This window comes from Chroicocephalus ridibundus, chromosome 5 (assembly GCF_963924245.1).
Source record: "Chroicocephalus ridibundus chromosome 5, bChrRid1.1, whole genome shotgun sequence".
NCBI classification, from domain to species: Eukaryota; Metazoa; Chordata; class Aves; order Charadriiformes; family Laridae; genus Chroicocephalus; species Chroicocephalus ridibundus.
In genome coordinates, this window is record NC_086288.1 from 64,457,031 (window position 1) to 64,481,777 (window position 24,747).

The following is a 24,747-nucleotide window of genomic DNA, read 5'->3' on the forward strand; positions in this document are numbered from 1 at the left end:
ATTTGATAAACAGCAGAATATGAAGCATAAAGGAGGTAATGTTACTATCCGGAGTAAGTCAGGTTTACTGTCAGGGATGGCTATTTAAAACACTACATAAATTTCATTATAACTGCTTATCTCCTGTTTAGGTAAAAGTTGATTTCCTTTAAACTTTAATGATTTTTTTTTTTAAATAGGTAGGCAAACTTTATAAGCATGAATGACTCTTTTATGTTCTTTTTAGCCTTCTTTTGCTGTCCTTAAAATAATAATAAAAAAATCACCAAAATCAAAACACACCTGACAACATCCTAGTAGGACAGAAGAAAGTTCAAAGTAGAACAGTATGTGTAGTACACAGTTGTAAGTGGTGTTTGTATTTCAGTTTCATAGAAGACAGAGAAGATTGGTGAAAACTAGTCTTAATTACTTAAAATAAGTTTTCCCATCCTGTAAACTTTAGTTTTGTTCTTTTTCCCTCTGTAATCTCATATGACTCAATGTTCTTCTACTGCCAGTTGTGTTCCACCAGCAAGTAGGCATACATAACTTGCAATTTGTATGTTCAATAGGTTGAAACGTAATATTTGTAAAACAGGAATGATATATCATAGTAGACATTTGCTTTCTTACAAATTATTTTTTCCTACAAATTCTATGCTGCGATATTTTCGGTATTACTCCTTGGTTAGGATTAGGTCAAGTTTCTATTACAGGCATCCTTTTGAACGTTGTATTAACATCAACAAATAGATCACTGCAATTTCAAAACAAAAGTTTTGTGAATATGGCCAGAATTTATTTTGTTTCATCAGACTAAGTTTCTGGGTTAGTGAAGCCCCAGGTAAAACAAAGCTGGTATGGCTCCATAGGTAGCTTCAGCTTCATTTTATGTGCTATCTCTTTAGAAATTAGTACTCGTTGATTTCCTAATGTTCCTTTGTTTATATTTTTGTTTAATGGACTGCTTGGTTCAGTCTTGCAGTGTAGGCAAGCCCAAAGCATCCTTGTCTCCAAACCCCTATTTTTTTAGATGACCATTAAGCTGACCTTTAGATGACCGTTAAGATGACCAAGAAGATGACCATTATTTTTTTTTAAATAGTGAAAACAAAGAACTTGTGAGTGAGACAGAATATAAAGGTCTGAAAATGCATCTTACCACTCCTCTTTGACATCCTTTCCTTCCAGACTATTTATTCAAACAACCTTCAGCGGCTTCCTATATGGAATAAACTCTACAGTCTTCTCGAAGCCTCTTTCCATCACCTGTAAATGTAGAGTCTCTGAGGCAAGGGCACAGTTCCCCCTCTACGCTACAGAAACTTCTCTCGGCTAAGCCAGTTTAATTGCTCTTAAGAAAGGAGCAATCTTCGTTTTCCTCTAGAGTTACCACTTGACCTGAAGCTCATCAGTTAGAAAAACACACACGCTGCAGCTGAGCAGCTTTGCTGAGCAGCTTTACACTTTTGAGCTGAAAAATACATTATACAGTATTTATATGACAGACTAGAAACAAAGAAATCTTTAAATTGTACTTTCTATCATGGTGTTTTATCATCTCTGTCCTTGTAAAATTGATAGTAGACGTGCAGTCAAATGTAGTAAAAAATTTTGGTACCTCTCTGAGGACGATCTGTTATCTTTTTGGACACAGAAATTATCTATGATTTGGGTATGTAAAAGTTGTATAAATCTTCATCTGCTTTATAATAATTAACATTTAAACCACATAAATCTCGAAAGACCTAATCTTCTCTTTCTGTTCAACTGAAATTGTCAGTTCCTAGCCTTGGAACAGATCTCGATCAGCTTTACATTTATTTCAGATTTGTGGCATGCCACTAGCTTTAGTTGATTACTTTGAATTTGCACTTCCCATTGTTGACAGCAGTATCAGATTCAAAGGATGTCAAAGCAGTATGAGGTCAGTCTCTGAATATGCAAAATATTTGTGCTTTTTAGAAATTTAAATGAAGTTGGATTGACCGGATTTCTAAATGCTGTGTGCTAATGATGTAGTGCATCTTGTGAAAGCTACGCCTTAGGTGTATATTACCTTTCCCTGAAAGACATATTACATAAAAATGAACCAGTGAGAAATTCTCCCAGAGATTTATAATTAGAGCCATTGCTCACTCCTCTGGCAAGTTTGTGTAGCTGATGTCTTAAAAATAATTTTAAAATTCCTAAGGGAGTTTTCAAAATACAGATTATTGTAGAAAACTGTATAAGCTTTATTTTGCAGAATAAGAGATGCCTGCAGCTAGACAAATTTTCATAGACTGAAGTATAATAAATGAGAGAACCTAACAACAGAGAAGTTAAACGATACTTGCTTTTTATGACATTAGCAAGGAAATTTTATTCCCGATCTGCTCTTTCTTCCTTTTCCATCACTACCTCTTGAAATTTGACATCTAAGGTATTTCTGTAAATCTTAATTCAGGTTAAAACCTCCCTATGAATAAAAATATTATAAATTAACAAGAAGAATTGTTCTCTTATAGCACGATGAGTTACAATAAGTATTGTAACTCATTGTATGCGTTACAATAAGTACTGTAATTGTGTCTGGTACAATAAGTATTGTAACAGATTGCTATTTTGTTGTTCCAGAAGAAGATATAATTATTTTCAAATAGTTTCAACTGGAGGCAAGATATTTCTCTACTGAGTTTCGAACAGATGGTGGTGTAAAATACATTAAGTCCATAGAATCACTTAATGACAGGCAAAAATCTTATCATCTCTTGGAATTTAATTGATACAGCATCTCTCCAATGGCTTTCAAACCTGTGGGTTTAGTACATGCTATCAGTCATAAAAGCAAAAAAACCTTGCTTCTTTAATCTTTCTTTGGATGCGGTGTCCAGCATTTTATATGGAAAAAAATCGTATATACACAGCTATTCTAGTAAATTACTTTGATGCAGAGTTACACATCTACTTCAGGTTTTAGTTTCAAAACAGATAGACGCATTGGGCAAATCTTTATTATCCTTCGACAATTATTTGGATGGTATTTGCACCCTGCTAATGTTATCTGTAGAGAGTTAGAGATATGTGTGCTTGAGACAATAAAGCTGGGGGGGAGAAAAGCATTCATATTAAGTATTGAACTATGTCAAAGATGAGATAACAGATTTTATCTGGGAATGACTGACATGAGGAATAAGGGTGTAGGAAATACAAGTAAAACTCAACCTATTAAGTCTGATCCCTTAAAGGGAAATAAGGGAGACCTGTCTCTGTCAAACATTTCTTGGAGCATGAAAATTGTTTAAAGGGCATCCTAATTTATCCAGTTCACAAAGCTATCTGTGATGGCAGGAAAAGATCTTTTCTTGAAATGGATGCCTTATTCTCTTTCTCGCAGTAGCTGTTCAGAGACTTTTGTCTATTTATATTCATTATTGTTGCAGTAAGAACAGTGCTGGTTTTCATTATTTCATTGGCATGAGAAGCCCTGATTCAGTTTTGCTGTCAATTTTGACCTCTTTCTGTACCTCCTCTACTTTCAGTGACTAAAAACGTCAGTAAATAGAAACAGAGAAAACCCCATAAAATACTTCTGCAGCAGCACAAAGTAAGTTTAACAACATTCAAGACATCAGCAATTGCAGTTCATGTCTATGGTAGGGTACAGCATGCACTGATTGTTTAGCTGTTTCTTGCATTGCTACATACTTAGTGTGTTTTCACATACTGGTGGGGAAGAGATTTGAGAGTATACATAAGTAGTCCATTAAAAAAAAAAAAATTCTCAAAATACCGTCACACAAAGAGCAGAATAAAATCAATGATAATTTTAATGGTGGTAAGTATTTTCTGAGAACACATTAATTCTTCCATTTATTTTCTATCTGTATCACTCAAAAGTAAACACATAATTTTCAACTTTATCTAGCCAGACACTTGTCTTTGACTTAAAACCAAATATATCTCTATATGGCCATTGTTTTACCAGTCCAATGAAATTAATTAACTTGAAGCGTAAGTTTCATAAACTAATCACTGTGGACTGTGAGTTTATCCACTGCGCTTAGTCTAATTTAAAGGGACCCTAATTTAATGGGTCACTATCGGAGGTGCTTTGTTTACAAAAGGGCATGAAATATGCGCATCAGCTCTCTCTGCTGCTCACTCTTGTACGAGGACCATGAAATACCCAAGTGTGATGCCCAGTTTCTTGTAGGACTTCATCAGCTTTGGTAGGAGCATGCCATTCTCTTTGAACAATTCTCCTGGAATAATTCCATCCTCTGACAATTATGAGGGCTCAGGTGATTGATATTCAGGCACACAATTATTTGGCTCAAGTTGCAGCTTCAAAGTTGACCCGAGTAGAAACCAATTGTACCATCCGATAGTGAATCTATTATACGAATAAATTAGTTATACTCCAGTGCATCATGTTTTGCACTCACAAGAACTGCAGTCCCAACTGGCATCTCTATTATGATCTCGGCAAGCAGACAGAGACACTGTGCAGAGAACAATTTTCTACTAAATATTTTTCATTCAGGAAACAATATTCTGAATGGCCTGGAAGGAAGAAACATGCGCAAAGTATGCACCACATGATCTAGCTATAATACATCGTGGGGGCAACAGTAGGCAATGACCATTTATAAAAGGAAACTAACAAATTATTAAAATCTTGTCTGAAATAATAATTGCCAAATTACCAAATTAATCCTTCCTCTTTAACAATAATTGACTTTCAAGTCAGATCAAATCTGCAGATTTTGTGTTTTTCTGTCTGATTCAGTCTGATAAACTTGTTTCATCTTCTACTGCTTTATGTTTTGCCCAACTCCTATATTTGCCATCTTAACCACTAGTTTTCTGTGTCTTCTTCAGATTTTCAAAACAATCCAGCAGCTGTTGAGTGATTTTGACCACTGCAACTGATACTGGGTAGATTAGCAGAAATGAGTCTGTGGATTTACACTGGGAATAATCAAGAGGATGATTTTTATTTCCCTATACTGTAGTCGATACATTTAATACACTAATATCTTAATTTTCTTTAGTGTATGTACCCTTTTAAAAAAAAAAAAATGTTTAACCTCCCTGTTAATATATTTTGCTTGACTGGGTTTCATGCTATCCTAGCAGATGTAATTAGGGATTTTTCCTACCTATTGTCAAGAATTTAGTCATGCATTGCAAGTGGAGCAAGCTTAACATTGTCTGGTTTCAAATCTTCTGTCAGTTTTACTGGAGTCTGAGTGAAAGCATAAACTAATAATGCAAGAAACTTCTTGATATTCAAATAAGTAAAACAAGTTCAAGATTATCTGATTCATTCTTGAAAAAGTAGATGCCGGCTATGAAGAAGTAGTACAAAGTATATGCAGTGGACTTCTTGAGAAATCTGGAAATGTCACAAACTGAGGAATAATGGAATATTTTCTGAGATTTAAAATTTTATGGGGACAGGTATACACTTTGGCAACCAAGCCAAGCAAAGGCATACTGACTAATTTTAATCTTGTGCTGCAAAACACAAGAGAAGACAAATTGTGATACTAAACAGTCTTAAACCAAGAGAATGGGTTCATTAAAGAGTACTTCCACGGGAGTCACTTCTGAAAAAATTATTCCATTTTTACTTGGGGCTAGGAAATATTTCACATATTTTGGAGGAATATATCAAGAAATACGTAGAGGTATATGCTCAACTGTTCGCTCAAGTATGTGGCTTAGGCAATCTGAAGAAAATGTTTCCTAGTAGCTGGTGAAGCAACCAAAAACCCAGTATCTTCATCTCGGGGATGGGAGATCGATCCTGACTAATATGCTTAGACATCCCCATTCAAGTCCAATCTTGCCTTTAACTTTCATCAAGACGCAGTTCTATTTGTAAGGTAAGAATTCACTCCTATAACTGTTGAGTGATTGTAACACTGTAGGATACTTAGGGTTAAGGGCAGGGGTCAAAAAACTATGATACACACTACAGGCTCCATTAGATTCCCCCTCCCACATGAAGGATTGAGTCTGCTATTTCTGACAGGCTTAGACTTTGCAAGTAAACTTGATTTTTTTATCTTCTCAGTTCTGTTTCATTCCGATATTTTCTATACTTTCCATTAGTATATAAAAAAAAAGTATACTTTTCCATTGTATAGGGAGATAAACAGTGATACCCTAATATCTTTTAGTATAACATCCCTATGATTCATGTGTATGCTTACAGTCTTTCTGCTGTACATGCACAAGGGGAATTAGTGCTGTGCTTAATACTTAATTACTAATGGACTGTAACCCAGATGAATCTGTCATAAGCATGTAACCATTCTGAGCCTATGTTTGTAATTAATTCGCTAGCTGTAATCTGCACACAGAGCTGAAAAATCAATAAAAGAATTTAATGAAAAAAATCCCTCTGAGCAGGACATAAATCACACTGAGAGATTCATTATCTTTTTGTATTTTTTGAGGTGTGAAGACTTTTCCACATACTTACTATAAAAACAACAATAACAACAAAAAAAACCCTCAACACTCCCCCTCGCCTGCATCGTCTCAGTGAGAAAGCATCGGCACTTATATCAAAACTACAAACTTACTTAGGTGGATTAGTTTCCGGGTAAGAATTCTTCTTAGGACAATTTGAGAGTTCCAGAACAATTGATCTAAAGGCCAGAGTGGCTTATGCCACTGACATGGAATAAAAGACAAGAGTCTGTAACTAGTTAATCGGTAAACCATTTCCTTTCCCTGTGACGTGCGGTAGTATTACCATTTACTCCTGAGTTGTGTGAGGTTATACTTCTGAAGTATACTTCTTTATAGTTTCATTAATCATCTTCATGATTAATGAAGATGAGCACTATATTTTATAAAATTTTGACCCATTACCTCTGGAGTATGCTTATGTAAACAGGAAAACATGTGCTTTAATACAGTAATCTTAAAATGGTTTTTATTTATATTTTTAACATTAATTTAGGTCTTGCATCATGTGGATCTTCTGCTAAAGGAATGAAAAATACGCTCTTTTTACTTTTCAATTCACTGAATTGAATTAAATTTTGTTGTTTCCCAGATCTTGCTGGTATGATTAAGTAAGTAAAATTACAAATTTATGTGTATATTTGTGAGAGAAACATGTATGACATGAACAGATAAGTGATTAATTTTTTCCATTGTGTGGAATAAAGTTCCCTTTATGTGACAAAAAAGGTTAAATGAATCCTTCACATGATGGCTGTATTTCTTCTTACAACTTCCTCTTGACAGCTACTAAAAAGACAAGTAGTCACAAGTTATTTGTTTCTGCTTCATGCTGAGCTCTACATTATTTAGATGATCGTTTACAAGCAGAGCATGGAGAACTTTCTTCTTCCCCCCATTTGAAAATAATGTAATATAAATTAGTAGAGCTTTAGCACATTTTACAGTTACTGTTCAAGTTTAACCTTTGAGGTTCTATGACAAAACAAACATTACGTGACTCACACAGAAACCCTCCTGGGAACACAAGTGATTCCTTTTTTGTAAAAGCAGTACTAGTATTTAATATATGTTATTATGTATTATTTTATTCTCTATATGGGGGAATGAAATAAGATCCAGAATCCAGCAATGTGTTGCTGCATGAAGTAGAGCTGTATGAAGCATTTCATTTTCAGGAATGCAGTGGTTCTATCAAGACAATCAGTTCAAGTTACTATCTCATGTGGCAGAGGAAGTCTGTAAGAAAAAACTCGCTGAAAGATATGAAAGTATATCAAGCTTACAGAACAGCTTGCCGGTCTCCCAAGTCACTGATTATCGATTCTGGATATCCTCTGAGGTACTTGTGGGATATCCGTAAGATCTAATGACATTGAACATTGTTTAGGATTGTGCTTTTAGTTTCTAAATGGCAGCAATGTATTCACTAGTATCCCCTAGAAAATGTTACTTGGAGTATCTCCAGAAAGAAGTTGCTTTTTGAATGACATGGGTATGAATTGTAGGGAGATGAGAGGAAATCACGTAACCTTGTTTGTCTCTTGTGGCAAGAGCTACCCGGTGCGTCCATTCCTGATGAAGAAAGTACATTATTATATCCTTACCACCAAGAATTGCAATAAAGGGGAGACGCACTATACAGCTGAGATAAGCTAATAATGGCTGTTCGCTACTCTGTTCCCTTAGAGCTCCTGCAGTCCCATCACTTTGGCATAAATATCAAGGAAATTATGTCGACTTTTGAGCCCTGATTCAGACTTATTCTTAAGTCATCTTTAAGAGAGCTGACATTCTAATTGCTCCACGAATTTTTTCAGCTCAGAGTTTGTTAAGCACTGACACATTTTGCTGAAAAAAAATAAAAGTATGTAATTTGACACAGTGACAGATTAATACTTTAGCATCAGCTTGGCAGAACAATTAGACAGCTTAAATGTTTCCTACATCTTAATGTTTACGCTACTTCAGGAAGCCATAGTAAGTGTAAGTCCTACTTTTCTGAAGGATATGTTGCCATTTCAGTGATAGAAGTAAATCAGGCTATCAAAGGATTTAACAGGATTACAAGGAGTCTTGTAGCAATTACATTTAAATCTAGAAAATTAAAATCTAGGGAAATTAAGTTCAGTGTGGTGTATTTAGCAAAGTACTTGCCACTGCCATCACATAAACTGATACTTCCTGGTCCTCATTATATGTATGCAATTGGTCTTGTGAACAAAAATGAAACTATAAAGTCTGAACTACAGGATAAATACAACTTAAACAAGAGAAAACTATGTGTTTCTAATGTGCTTCCTTTTGTATTATAATATAATCAAGGTTTTAAATTAGTATTTGTCTAGACTTAACTCTGTTGAATTTTATTGCACTTACACGTAATACATATGCAAACTATATTCTGGTTCTCCACTGACAGTCAACGGAGCAATATGATTTGGGCCTGGAAGAGTACAACTAGTTATTTGGTTGGGGAGGGGAACAAACCACAGGTCTGTTTTTTGTATGAATAGTCTTTAAATCAATTGTGAAATATCGGTGATTCCTTGATGATCACAGATGCAGTACTACTGAGCTGGTACAATCCTTAATTTTGGTAGGAAACTTTTTTATGGAGTTATTCTATAATTAGAAGAACAACTACAGAATATTGTATTTTAATCTGCTGGGGGCAATTGTGATAGAAATAACCATGGAATCTAAGCCAGGAAATTTATTGCTTGGGTAATATTTCTTTGGTTATGTGTCTGAGTCATGTTAAATAGCTATACAGTCTGGTATAGTCTGTTAAATGGAACAAAATACATCAAAATCTTACACATTCTTTATCTTATTTGACTCTGTTCTTTCCTAAAACAAAGGCAGGTATTATGCAAGGTATTACGCAAACCGAAATTTCATGTAAGAAGTAAACACTGTTGAAATTTTCTGCTTTACAGAGTCTCTCTTACACCAGTTTCAGATTTAATGGACTTCAGAGGCATGATATTTGTTTTGCACCACTACAGGTAGAAGCAGTATTCAATTTTTAACTTTTTGATGAAACTGTAAAATGGAATTGGATGTGTTTGGACTCAGGCAAGAAGATTTTATAAATGTTAGGTTATCATTTTGGAACTTGAGAGTGTTTGGGTTTTTTTTAGCATTGGTGGCTTTGTTTCTCTATTCCTTTGATTAACACCTGTCTTAAATGGTCCGGCCATTTGGGGGTTTCGTTTGTAATTCTATTAACATAAAATTTTAAGGAGGACGTTATTCTAAAATGGACTTCTGGCTGAACCTAAGCCCAGCTTCTAAGGTTGATTTATTACCAAATAAGTCAAGAATCTTAACCCAAAGCCAGTTAAGGATTGGATTGAGGCCAAAGTACGTAAGTGTTAGTAATCACATTAACAGAATTGCAGAGTTGAAGGGAACCTTTAGAGGTCATTCAGTGCATCCTTTCACAAGGAAGGATTAGTCACGTTTATGTTACCTTGGGAGAAGTTTTTCTAGACATTCGTAAAGCCCTCCCAGTGGTGGAGACTCTCTAAGCTTCCATCACTACATTTATCCTCCAGGTTTTTTTCCTAATTTCTAACCTGATTTGTCATTGCTACAATCGAGCCATTACTTTTGGTCCTTTCCACTATGAGCCTGCAAAACGGGTTGTTCCCACTCTTGGCTTTACTATAGCTTTTTAGGTGCATGAAAAGTGCTGTTTTCTGCCTCAGCTGCCCTCTCTTTTAGCTAATTCACTTTCATTCATCTAGCATGAACTTTTTTTCCAATGTTAAAGCATCAGTTACCTGTTTCTATTTTTTTATTGTGATGTTTTGTTTGCTTGTTTTATTTTTACTAGTTTTAGGGGTAGAGGACTGTATAGCATCTCATGTTTGCTTTGAAAATTCCCTCTACTCTCTTTTGAAACCAGCTAAATACTTGGACCTTTGACACGCTACAGTAGTGAGTCTTGCTGTTCTTAGGAATTGTTTAAGGGATACTTTTATTTTACCATTTTTCAAGTAAAGTCTTGAAAATTCTCACTTTCATTCTATGTTGCTTTTTCCTTGCATAACGAAAGAATAAAAAGGTTCAGAATTCATTATTTTATATCCTTCCTCTCACAGTATTAATCAGTCAATCACTGTACATGTAAGCCTTTCTGTACTCTGAATTATTTTCTTAAGCACTGAAAAGAATTTCAGAATTGGGCATGATATACGTGAAATTATTCTAGTGCAAAAGCAATTAATATATTAATTACTTCAGTGCAGTTGGCATGTCTCAAACAGTGGATTTGTGTTTGACTTTATTCAGTAGGACTGTTTGAGAGATGGCATGCTCTGTCTCTGCGGTACACGATAATGGCACATTCAGAATGACAGCAGTCCAAGCCTTGGGGCACTAAATGCTTCTCGAGATATGTTCAATTGCTGTTTAACTGTATTTAGCCTAAGGTGCAGAGAAAGAAGTTGCTGATGCCTTCAAACGTGTTTAAGTATTTTAATAGGGTCTTGGCATGTCAAAATATGCCACAGCACTAACGGGGGTGCAGTTCCTGAATTACTGCAATTAGGAGACAGTAATTTCAAAGACAGTACTGCTGTAGCTGTGTATCACTATAGCTTAGCTTTTGTTGCCCCCTTAAACAGTGATTTTCTGCAATATGTACCCTCTCGGCTGTTTTCTGCATTATTGTTCTCTGATCATGTAGTCAATACTTGTTATGCTTTAAGAGCTCTATTGTGTCTCCAATCACACAGCTCATAAAACAGACAACCATGTAGTATAAAAGCTATGTAAATGGACTCCTGTTTAATTACATAGCCTTACTGGTGTTTCACTTGAATTTTGGATCGTCCTCTGAGTAAAATATAATTTTGTACAGAGTGCGGGAAAAGATGGGATCCAAACCACAGCCTCTTATCGTTACCATATGACAGTTGCTGTTCCTTTTTCTTCTCTCACAGTAGTGTGGAACAACTGCACGGGCATTCTTTACAGGTCCTCAATGACTGGAACCATGCAGGGATGTTATGGGTCCATCAATGGGGGAAGGCAGCAAAATCTGCATGTAGTCATTGATTTGTCATAGATACTATTTAGAACTCACCTGCCAATGACTCCTCAGATCCTGTGGACCAAGCTGCACGGTTTACAGAAGTACTGTTGTACTGCTGTAGTACTGTATGGCTACTGTGGTCATGTACTCCTCAAGAAAAGTCTACAGCTAGGAATGCTTTCTGGGCACAGAGTTCTTTCTGGGAATGTTCAAGTTATTGTATCTAGATAGGGTGTCAGTATTGCTCCGAAGGGTTTTCCATGACCACAGATAAGTGGAACAGAGCTCTTCGCTACTTAAGTACATCTAAAGATTGTTACCATAGGTTCTGTGTGTGGTTTTCAAAAGATGAGAAAAAGAAAAGCTCCTTGAATCTTTCTCCAAAAGAGTGTATGTGCTAGGACCATGTCATGAATAATTGATAAAGCTGGGTTTGTATAAAATATATTGTGCAAGAACAGTTGTTAAAAAATAGGTGGAGCGGGGCCAGAGTGAGCGTGCATCCCTCATTACATTTCTGCAATGTGTGTGTACAAAAAAGCACACAACTTGTAACTTGTACTCGTTGACTACTGTGTTCATAACGCTTTATCTGTACTTGATGAAATATATTGACCTTCTTTGGTAAGGAATGGGAGGAGAGAAAATAATGCAAAATTGCTTGGGTAGAATATTTCAGTTGTTAATTTTTTTGGCTCTAAACTGGATATCAAAGATCATATTTCCCCTCTCCACACTGCTGTGGTAGGTGCCTTCCTTTTTTGATAACAAGCAATTCTTCTAGCCCTAAAGCAACAGTCAGCTACAATCAACAGAAACATAAGCATACATAGAAATAACTCCATTCATTTGCATGCTTTCATGCAAAGTTTTATGGGAAATATAAGCTATCACATCTCAGAAATTAATGATAAATTTTTAAAAATTTCTTGGATTAATGATAAGTATAATTTGAAAAAAAAAAAAAACTTTTATCAGCTAACTCTGGAAATCATTGGTGGAAGCTTATATTGATGCAATGAGAAAGTAGATTGTGAGACCCTGTAAATTAGTGTTCTCCAATTTATTTTAAGCCGAAGTCTGAGCAGTTGCAAATGAGATCTACTTTATAAGTAGTCACTTTTCAAGTCTCCATTTACATGTATACCTAGAAACTTGTCTAAATATCTGCATTTTGGGGACTGGGTTTACAACATCTTTGTAAATAGTCAAGCAATAGCTAGTTCTGATGTAGAGACACAGTAAGAGGGTATGTTTGAAAATAGGTTACATCTTCCATTGTAACTCTGAAGATAATTTTATGCAAATAAAAGTTTAAATTTGAGTAGTCTATGCGTAAACAAATCTACAAATTTCTGTATTACAAGAAATACCATTTCACCAGGTTTACTTTCTCACTAATTAGCATTGTGATGAAATTTGTTTGTTAATAACTGGCATCTTAAGCATTTATTTTAGTCAGTTTCCAGATATGTAACCATGGTAGAAATCTCTTGTACTCTTCCTTGGTGATTTGCCAACTGTGCTAACAAATCCTTTGCTGTGTCATATTCCATTAGGTTTGCCAGCTAGTAGGGTGGTCGCTACTAAAACTTTTAAACTAAAGAGTACTTAAAAAAACATGTCAGTTTGAGATAGTTATGTTTGGATGTAAATAATGCTAGAGGACAAGATTAACTTTTTTTTTTTTTTTTTTTTTTTAATTCAGAGATTGTTCATCTCTCCATGGGCTAGATATTGTAAAAAGGAGCATAAAGTCAGTACTCTGCAAAAGAGGGTCACTGTTCAGGGAGTTAGCAAAAATACATTTAATTACCTTGTAGCTGAAGTGGTGTGGCAGTTTATTTGAAATGAAGGTTAAATCTCTGTTACCTACTGCAGTGTATAGAAAGTACCCGAGTTGCCCTTAAATGACTAGTTTAGGTACTGGTAATAACTGACAGCACAGGATGTTTTACCTGTCTTCTGATATAACACTGCCATGGTTTAACCCCAGCTGGCAACTAGGACCGCACAGCCGCTCGCTGACGTCTCCCCCTCTTCAGAAAAATAAGGAGAACTCCTGGGTTGAGATAAAAACAGTTTAATAAGTAAAGAAAAAGCTGTGCACGCAAGCAAAGCAAAACAAGGAATTCATTCACTACTTCCCATCAGCAGGCAGGTGTTCGGCCATCTCCAGGATCACAGGGCTCCATCAGGCATAATGGTTACTTGGGAGGAAAAAACGCCATAATATCCCCCCCTTCCTTCTTCTTCCACCAGCTTTATACGCTGAGCATGGCATCATATGGTATGGAATATTCCTTTGGTCAGTTGGGGTCAGCTGTCCTGGCTGTGTCTCCTCCCAGCTTCTTGCGTACTCCCAGCCTACTCGCTGGTGGGGCAGCATGAGGAGCAGAAATGGCCTCGAGTGCTTAGCAACAACTCAAAGCATCATTGCGTTATCGACATTATTCTCATCCCAAATACAAAAAGTAGCGCTATACCAGCTGATAGTAAGAAAATTAAGTGTATTCCAGTCAAACCCAGGACAAACACACACAAAAAAAACATTCCCTCCTTCACTGCACCACCTTTCCCTCACCTGCCAAATGCTGAAGTTATGTCCGTCTTTTAAACAGAAAAGCAGTTAAATACAATAGATTACAAAACATGTCAGATTAAATTTGGGTTTAAATGCTGTTCTGATTCAAGCTCTTAGAACAGATACAAGAAAGCAATGGAGTAGATGGCTACATTAACTGTTCGTGCCAAATACTAACGAAGGGTGTTTTATAGGAAAATGCATCACACCAGATCTAACAGCCTGAGGGAGGCGAGGCTGCTGCCGCTGTTCCATGTCTCCAGGTCCAACCAGCAGCAAAGATGGAGATGTATTCCCAGTAGGCACACACAGAGAGCACACATACACACCAATTATATACACAGTTGACCACACAGATCACAGGCACTCAGAGCACTCACACGAACACAGACAGCACCAGTGGCCTCATCCTGCTCCCCTCTCTGTCTGGACAGGATGGAAGTCCACCAGTCAGACTGGACGTGCACATATGTATACATGCACACATAATAAAGAGCACGTATCTAGGAGTTAGAAAGGAATTTAATAAGAAGATAGGACAGATGGGGCTGATCGGGCACAGGGGACGACCAGACAAGCTTATTAGTCAGCAAACTACATGTGACTGACCCTTTTATCTCCTTATCTCTATTTTCTCACCCTTGTTCCTCCCCAAATCACCAAAACTCCTCCCTTGTCCTCCCTTTGGTTCCTCCCCTAAACATCATGTAATAAGAAGTCCTGTGCTATCTCAAACTGCTTTTCCCCCATATCCCATAATGTGTCCTACATACCCAGGCAGCAATTCCCCTGTTAGGCAGAAAGATGGTCTGGAGAGCAGCTGCCAACGACTTGTGTTGAGTTTCACGCCCAGACAAGGGGGCTGACGGCTCTGCTAGGATAGCCTAGGAGGGGCCCTTCATTACAAGCTGGTTGTTCCGTCCAAGTCCTTGATTTGTGTTCCTGTCTGCCACTGTACGCCCCTGTGCTCCTCTGAGCCTGGGCCAATGGACCTTTGATGGGCTGATGGCCCCTGTGATGGGCCTGGGAGTAGCCTGTGGATGTATTATTTGGGCTAGTATTATCTTGTCAGTGTCTATCTGAACTCTTTTGTGGGTGTGAAGATGAGGTTTATCAGATAACCCAACAGCGCGAGTCAGCCACATGCTGACTTAGAGGTTGCCGCTTCATAACACAGCGCTATAAGGCTGAATTGTAGAGTAAATCCTCATGCTTTACAATAAGGAATTCCAATATTTGTCCAGAAGTGAATAGTGGATGCACTACAGTGCGAAATGGTAACTTTTGAAGTGTGTGATTCAAGGACCACTAGCAAGGCAAAGATTTTTATCAACTCAAGTAATGCTGGCTCAGGACTTGTTTGCATTAAAAAGAAACCATCAGATATAATGAGGTATTAACTGTTTCAGTCTGGGAAAAGCAAACAAACAAACAACAACAACACCCCCCCCCCCCCCCCCCCCCCCCCCGTTTTCGATAAACACATCCTCCTATATTTTAAATAAAGGTCAGACATATTGCCATGATAAGCATTTGCTAATATTCTGCCAGAGTAATAATTGAAATACTAGTAGCAAGCATAATGCTTAATGGTCATTGTTTGGAAATAAGGTGCTGTTTGAAGAGTTTATTGAGATTTAGATGGGAAGGGGATTTGCCCAGTTTTTCTGTTTAAAAATCACAGCACGTTACGTGCAGCTCAGCAGCTAATTATGCTTCTTACCTTTAGGGAGTGCCAGAATAATACTAGATTTAGCTGACAAATAGAGAATTTTCCTGTCACAGTCCACATCTTCTGTCTACATCTCCAGAACACAGTCATCTGAAAACTGATAGGCTGATAACTGTCCGCAGTCTTTGCATTCTTCATTGCAAAGAATTGGGAATCATGGCTGAGTCTAAATGCAAAAGTCTTAAAAAGTACAACTGGAAAAAAACAAAACCAAACACCAAAATAAAAACAACAAACCCAAACCTCAGTTCCCTCCTCCCAGCCTTATACATCTCAGCTACAGAGTTAGTTATCTAAAAATCAGTGCTGTTTTCCTCATTAAAATGAGTGACATATTGAAATATGAAATATTATACAGTCTTCAGAATACATACAGCAGATTATATAAAATTGTTGATAATTAATAATAAATAATATGTATATTCTTCATGATACTGCAACAAATTACTAATTAAATGAATGTTTAAATGCATGAAAAAATCAGGACAGGATGAACATAAATCTGACTTTCAGGGGTTTTTGCAATTCTATCAGGGTTAAATCTGCAGATGCTAAAATTAAATATGTTTTCTCTGCAAGCACCTGTTCTAAATAATTTAAATTAAAACAGTTTATTCTGGAAGGGGCAAAGGATTTTTAGTTGCTTTTTTTTTAAACCTCAGTAGTTACTAATTTATAAAAAATTCACAGTTGGAACTGTCACTGTTTGAGAAGGTTATGTGGCAGCCAAAATCAAAGAAAAATAGGCAAAATAGAAGTAACAAAATGAAGGCTAAATAGATCTTTGAAAGATATTTTATAAGGCATAAGTTATTACTGGTAAAATTACTGTTCTCATGAATTTGGGGAAGGTAGAAAGTTGCCACAGACCCTATGAAATACCTGATTGTGTTTCCATGCTGAAGCTCCTTGCTCCTTTTCAAGATAATCTGTTTTTTATAAAAGAAACATAAAAGTTTCATCAAATAAGTCGTATCACATGGAAGTCATTAAAGAAACTGGAAAAATTCATTTACTTACTGACTTTTGTTCTTTGTCAACTTTAATTGTCTGAATATCATGTTATTACTTTGTAGGCAGCTCCAGCTGTTTCTTGTAGACCATAAAGTACAATATAACTGAATAAAAACAAGGTTTCAGAATCTTACCCAGTGCTTAAAACAGTTGAGGTAGCTTTTTAATTCAATTGCAATGCAAGTGTCAAAATATGAATATTAAAAACTACCTGTGTTTTTATCAGGTGGGATTCAGTCCTGCAGTCCCCTGAACTTTGCTAGTTGTCAGTGAAAGCTCTTACAAGGACAGTAGCTAGAAAGCTTAGGCACAGTGATCTGGAACAGGACACCTTCGAACACACCAAGCGACGTATAAAATGTTCGTGTATCTATTCGGGCAGCACTCAGATTCTCCCTGTCGCTTCACATGCAAACACAGCACACAGAACAGCTTTACCCATACATAGCAGATTACATTTATAACCAAAAGCAGGTTTTTTTATATGTTCTACTAATCATTGATTGTACGATTCATATAACGTATTGTGTACTAACAACTAACGCCCAGTCCTGAGAAATACAGGCAGAGGTTTACACGATATGCAAATTGAGTCCCATGGTTAATAATAGAGCTGCTTACTTGCAGGGAGTTAAGCATGTTCATGAGTATTCGCAGGGTCCAGGGCCTCGGGTTCCTTTCACATGAATTACAAGTATTCTTTACAAAAAATTCAAAGAAAGGTATTTTTAATAATTTCAAGAAAATTGGCAGTATGTAACTGAGTGCTTGTTGGACTCTTTTAGACATCAAAATTCATTCATTACCTAATGTCAAATGCCTTTGAGATGGATTTACAAGCGCAGGAAGTCGCTTAATAGTCTTGTTTTTTAGTGCTGGTGGTTGAGGATAACTGTACAGAGACGTTTGTTGCCTAGGCCACATGCAACGTAAACCAAACTATTACTGAGGAACTCACTGCAACATTCTTGCCAAGACCTTTAAAAATACCTTTTGAGAATTTAAAGATTTGCAGTTTCACTGGAAGTCATTGCAATATTATTCATTTGTAAAGACGACTCTATTTTACTTTCAGATTCAAGGCCTCTACCAGATGTAGCCCTGACAGGGAAGTGTACCCGAGAATGTGATGAGTATGGCCACTCGGACTCCTGCTGGATGCCAGTTCGCACTTCTCCTGAAAGAAAGCAGAAGAGCCAGCCAAAACTCTCCACTTTCATGCCTGTCGATGAACGGGGCAGTCAGGAAAAGCTGGCCAATGGAGAAGCCTCCCTCATGGGTGATCGCAACAGAAACCTCCTTAACAAAAAGTTGACCTCATCCTATGAGACCTTCAGCGCGGCTAGTTTCAGCAAAAATGAAGAAGGCAATCCAGAGGATATCCCCCTTACACAGACAGGGGAATACAAGCCATCTCCTGTCAATACTCTAACTAGAAGAGAAGTTTACCTGTAGGCTAAAAAGCAGCAACAAAGTTCTTTCATGTTATAAGAAAGAAAAGGGGCAAAAGTCTTAAAATCGAAACAATTTTAACAAAAACGAGAAACAAAAAAGAGGGGGCCACCAAAGAGACAAAAGATCTGCCTGCCACTTCTGCCTCCATAGCAGGCATTTAATTATACTGTCTGCCTGACTATACTGTACAATGTAGAAAACATTGTTGTTACTTGCATGTCTAATTCCCCCTCACTGATTTTTATTTTCCTAAATCTATGGTTGCAAATTCCTCCCATAGTAACGAGCTTGATTAAAAAGAACACAACACACTGTTGTTTCCCCTCTGCAGAAGCATGAGTTAAGCCACTCATTTTGTTTGATTGTCATCTGGCTTGTTGAGGATAACAGGTCAGGGAAAATGTATTCAAAACATATCATCTGAATATTGCTGATCCCCACCAGGGACAATCCTTCAGAAACCATACAGACATAGAGATAAATATAAAGGAATAATCATTAATAGGCACTTTGTGAAGACCACAGCTTTAATATTCTCACCTCTCATCTGAGGCTGGAAGCAACAGAAATACGTTCAGCCTGAGACTGCAGTCAAAACCACAGCATACTTTACGATGATTCATGAACTCTGGTTCTGTTTTATCCATAGAACAAGTGTGTTCTTGCTGTGTCTCTTTCTCTCCTTCGCTTTCATTCTCTGTAATGATTACTTCAACGTAAACACAATTAGTAACATGTATACCGTAGGATAGTAATGATAAACTCTAAAAATCATTATTTTGGGCAAGACTAACATCTAGCTGGGAAGATGGTAATAACAAAAAGGCCAAAGATCACACAACGGATCAGGGGAACTGCTAAGTATTGGGGCTTGGCGTAGAAAACTAACATATTCACAAATACACACATGTACTCATAACACGCCTTCAGTTACATTTTGCACAGCAGCACAGTTCACAAGCCCAGATGACTTTTGTTTTATTTTCCAGTGCGGTTCAGTCGAATGCCCAAAGGAACTGATGTGGGTTTTTTTTTTTTGTAATGACATGCTATGTTGCAGCAGATGCTGCATATGATATGCTGCATATGCCAGTTCCAGGGAATTTTTAAGATCAAAATTAAAACCCAATAGTAGTAATAGAAGGCTGTGTTAATGACGGTGCTTGGTGGGATGGAACGGGTGGACAATGGGATGATGCAGTGACAAGAGGCTATTACAAGTCAAACACAAAACCTTCTTTTCAGAGTGCAAGGAATGATTGCTAAGTTTTTTGTCATTGGTTACCAGTTGCTTCAATTATGTCAAAGATATAACGCAGGTTTTCTTGAAACACAAGTGCATTAAACCCAAGAGAAGTGCAATACTAAATGACATCAAAACTCGGAACATTTAGTCTGTGTAGAAAATGGTCTGATAAACGGTGGTGTGATACTCACCCAGCAGATCAAGATGAGTCAAAAGGAGTCCAAGGCACCATGATATCCAAGAGCTTTGGGCTCTACCGATTCTCATGGTGAGCGCTTCTGGAAAGGGAAGAGGAAACGAAGCAGGTTTTTGTGCAATAAAAGCAACAAAATTGCAGAATTTCAACCAGTTGCTTTGTAGTTGATGCTGTAGTAATAATGACAGACTGAGCTCAGCCATTCAGATGAAAACGACAATCGAACAACACAGCAAGGACAGCTCGAGGAGGGGGGAGCATTCAAATCCCTGGCTCTTTAACCTGGCATTAAGGCATGGCTAGATGGCTCTCTAGTATACTGTAGTCACAATGTAGCTTTGGGTAGTCTCTTGCTTTGAAGAATTGCATAGAAATAACCTTAAACAGCCTAAAGTAGAGGTTGGTAAATCAAGACAACTCATCACATTTATCTTTTGAATTCTTTTCTCCATATAGTGGGATGTGCCATTATTGGCCATTTCGTTCTCCTCCCTCAAGTTTACTTTCTTCAAGTAACATTAGTTTGTGTCTAGCGGTTATGATGAATGGGCACATTTTAGAAAGAAGATATTAAAATCAAAGATTAATAATGATTGAACATTTTTATGTTTAATTATTTAAGTATATGGAGAGATGCAAACTAGTACTTTGTTATGAGACTGCATACAGCAGTTACTGCTTTGTATAATCTGTAAGTACCTGTTTAAAAATGCTTCTAAAAATGCTTATGTAATGTATACACATTTTTCTTGCACGTTTCAACAGAATACACAATTGCATAACACAAGTGTTCAACAGAATTTCCTTTAATAAGATTTTATTTAATATTACACATACAAAAAAAAAAAAATTAGGTAGCTTGGTTCCATATATTCTTAGACCCTTTTTCTACAAGGCTAATAATACAGGTCACGGAAGACCTTCAGATTAAATGGATCAGCAGTCACTCACCAATTTTTACACCACATAAGACAGTCAGTCATTAAATACTTTACTTGTGTGCATCTCCTTATATCTGAAATGGGTGTGAAAGAGGTTTTTTTTAAATTCTATCTACTGTAAGTATTCACGGTAATTCTAGTGGAACTAGCCACTATTAATATGCTGATTACTCTTCTGACCTGGCATGACACACAAATATATTTTGTGTTTGTATTTTTCCTCTTTATTTGAAATAGGTTAAAACTGGTGCCACTCCATAAATAAGAGTGCTTTTGTATAAAAATAAACAAATAAAACTATAAAAAATAATTAGGGTGAATGCGAAATATGCAACTGTGCCTTTTATACCTAATATTATGGTAAAGTGGTAGTTGGGTTTGAACACTGAGGGATAAGGGGCTATTCCCAACTTTTTTGAACCTGTATATTTACTTGTGTTTATTTTCTGAGAAATTATAAATAATATATTTAAAAACAAGCCTTTTGCCAAACTCAGTTAATGGACCAGTCTTAAGCATTATTAACACAAGGCTGTGGTTTAAGTAGGTCTTGAGGATTTTTTTTTATTACTATTTGTGTGGGATTTGGGTTTCTTTTCATTTGTTTTTAATTCTGCTGCCTGGAAAACTACGATCAGTCTATATTATAGTTATTTAGCAAGGTGTCACCAGTTCATGTTGCCAGGAAAACTGTCAATTAAGTTGGGTTTTTTTTAATTGCTTTTAGCTGTCATCACATTTCGGTTGTACAACATAGAAATCATCCTTTTATTTCCTTCCATGGGAAACTCAAACGAGCTTTGCATGTATTTTACATTAGGGCACCTTTATAGATTGATGCGTTAATATATAACTTTATATGTATTAGACAATTCAATAGCTTTGGTCTAAAATCTAATGCTCATTCTGGATCTCAGATCCACTATGTTTATTCAATATGGTTTCTGACTGGCCTGCTGCCTGAGTTTCAGGAAAAAAAAAAGTTAAACATTATTTTTATGTGGGGGAAAAACTTAAACGGGATTGAAATGATTGGCTGAAAGGCTACCCTAGGAAGTTGTCAAGCAGGAAAACCAAGAATATGGATAAAGACCTTGCCATAAATCCAGCCGTCACCAAACATTTGTAAGGAACTTGAACAGCGAAATATTTTTCCTTCTGTTTCATTGGTGATAAATACACGGTGTTTCCTTAAGGAACGAAGCAGACGAAATAGCAATAGAAATGAAGGTGCATCAGTTAAGTTGTGCTACCGACTGAAGAGCATAAACACAAGGAAGAAGACAACATTCACCAGCTACCTGGGTATGCTTTCAGACAACTTTTTCCTAAATTTTAAAGCACTTGCATTCAGTGTGGTACGATCTGTTTGTAATATTAATCATTGACTATTGTTCTGCAACTTGGATGTTGATAGTGAAGCAGAGAACAATTTATCATTGTTTATTATGAGTCACTATGCACGCAACTATGCTAAACATGGCAAAATGTATTAAACGCTAGTCCACCTCTATTTATGAAATATTTACATAATTTAATTTGCTTTTGTACAGTTTTATGTAAATAAATTGCTTGTCATTTTTGTCTCTGCAAATTAAAATATAACATGTTCAACTGGTTGCCCATTTGCCAGTGTACTTTCTCTGACAGGCTATTCCACTTTTACTGGATTAAATCACATGATAGTTTGCATTTTCAACCTATGTTTTGCATGGCAAAGATGAAACTGCCTTTATACTGGCCACATCTGCAGCTGCTGACGTCGCTGAGGTTTTACCCGTCTACGGAGTGAAACTCAGTAGAGGTTATTGTCACTCAGGACAGCATACAGCTATTTTTGCAGTAAAAATAATGTAAAGACAGCAGTTGTTTCTGACTACTGTTCAAAAGGGCTTCTTATTAAGATGTGTTTAAAACCTTCATATTAAGAGGAATAACAAGTAAAAGCTCAGGTATTTCCATTAGGGAAAGACAATTTTCTAATTATCAGCAAGGTTGTCATTTTTTACAAGAAGTTTAGAAATATTAACAAGTCCTAAAATGTCAGCGAAGCATCAATGCTGAAAAGAACAACACAATGAATGCAGCATTTCAGAGCAAAATGTGAAATAAAAACCTCCAGTTCTTTCTAGCTGTGAATCAAATTATCCATCTTAGCATAACGACAGATCAAGAACAAACCCTCCTCAAGAAAGAACATCTAAGAAGCAGAAAGAGTTTATTCCGTAGCTGTCTGGATCACATACTGCTTTTTTTGTTTATTTGTTTTTAAAAAGCAGGTTCCAAAACAGCCGTTAAGTTGGGATTTGCATCAGTTGTAATATGTGAAAATTATGTTTGTGGGGGAGAGGGCTCGAAGGTTAAAACTCACCCCCCTCCCTGTTGTTTTCTACAGAATACAGTATTGCTACGAACACCCTGCAAATCATTGTGTACAGTTTCCCGCTGAACACCACAGAAAGTGCTGTTTCTATCTTTTACCTTAGTTACAGATTAGGCTTTGATTTCTGTGAATACAGGCTGACCAGAACTTTTTTTTTTTTTTTAAATAAACTTTACATTACAAATTTCTTTCTCTGACTGTGCTTTCAGTTAACATTGCCTGGTCTTCTTTAACGAACGTGTCAAGGAAGATTCTTCCTCCCGTAAGCAGAGGTCTGAATCTGCATGCCCATGGAGAGCGTTCAATCCACCAACTGACCCCCGTTCTCCCACATCGCGCTCGAACGAGCTACCCCTCAACCTCTTTCAGCAGTAGCGGTATTTTAATGAGTAACTTCAATCAAGCTTTCATGTTTATTTTATACGAGATGTAGTATGCAAGGCATGACCTTGTGTTTGTTTATTTTGTCTTTTATCTGCATTCTCCTTGTTTACCAACTGCATCCAGGAAGGTGATTACAGGAAGATAAAATAAATTTCCTGAACCACAGAGAGTGGTAAGAGAGGATAATATAAACTGGCAAAAGCTAACAATTTATGCTCCCCTTTAACCCTGGCTTCATTTCTCCCTCCTGCACTGCAGTAAAATGTAAATCTTGTGCAGAGACTGAAATTAATAAATGTGACCTAGGCAGAAATAATTTCACGTCTTCATTGAGCCTCCTGAGGGGAGTGTATAGAAGATGCTTAATAGTTCATAAATGTGCAAATCATCTAGCCTATGCAATAGAAGAAAGCAACGCCACAGTTAGACAAGAATATTTAGTATATTGCTTAGTAAAATGATAGGATTCCAGTCAGTCGGTTCATACAGCTATTTATTCTAAACCAAGTATGACTGGTTTAAAGACTTAGATATACTTACCAAGAAACAAGGGAAAAAATGCAAAATACCTATTCTGTAGTGGCATGGAATAGCCTCTGGGAGAAGAGGGAACAAAGAACAGCAAATAAGTATAATGTAATTGGCACAGAAGTGTTAGAAATAAATCCCTTTAGGACTTTCAAACTGATTTAAGGATCCTAAAATAGGGAGATATTAATGCATAATTTGTAGCTATCTACAGTACGGTACTGTAATTTCTAAGAAAGAATTCTTGCTAATTATAAGGCATGTGATTCTATTTTAGGTGGTGTTTTTAAAGATTTAATTAATGGTTAAAAATATTTATATCTTAGTATTCTTCCTATGTAAGCTTACAAAAGCAAAATTCAGCAGGCTTCTACAGCATTCGCTGCAGGAGAAGGCACGTTTGGAAAGACCAAGACAGCCAAGATATAGTTTTCATGTGTCTGTTCTGTTTTCAGCAATGCAACCAACATCTTCACGTTTACACTACAATCATGAATAAAAAAAATAAAAATAATAAAATCTAAACCTTTCAACTGCCACTGCTTTCCAGAATATTGCAGAGGGAACAAAGTAGCTTAAAAGCAGATCTAGTATACCACGTCAACCCGCGCTTTGGTAAATTTTACACTCGGCAAATTCAGTGTCATGGAGAAAGCAACTTCAATAAGAATGAATCACGAAGTTTCTCCCACTTCTGTGGGGAATCAGAGAAGGAAGGAAAGACTAGAGCAAAAGGAAAAAAAATGCTGTCTCTTTTTATTACCTACCTCTCATGGATTTCCAGAAC

The 24,747-nt window shown here is 36.7% G+C and overlaps 1 protein-coding gene across 5 annotated transcripts in view; it reads left to right on the forward strand.

Moving 5' to 3' along the window:
- PCDH7 (protocadherin 7) overlaps positions 1-22,279 on the forward strand; it is a 281,720-nt gene extending 259,441 nt beyond the window's left edge. For 3 of the 5 annotated variants that reach the window (XM_063337311.1, XM_063337312.1, XM_063337313.1), the window contains exon 3: positions 17,903-22,279. In XM_063337311.1, the coding sequence (XP_063193381.1) occupies positions 17,903-18,282 (380 nt within the window). In that variant the 3' untranslated portion in view covers positions 18,283-22,279. Of the gene's footprint in view, positions 1-3,506; positions 3,572-17,902 lie in introns of all 5 variants that reach the window. The other 2 variants (XM_063337314.1, XM_063337317.1) reach the window with 2 other exon arrangements.
- The last annotated feature ends 2,468 nt before the right edge of the window (positions 22,280-24,747 follow it).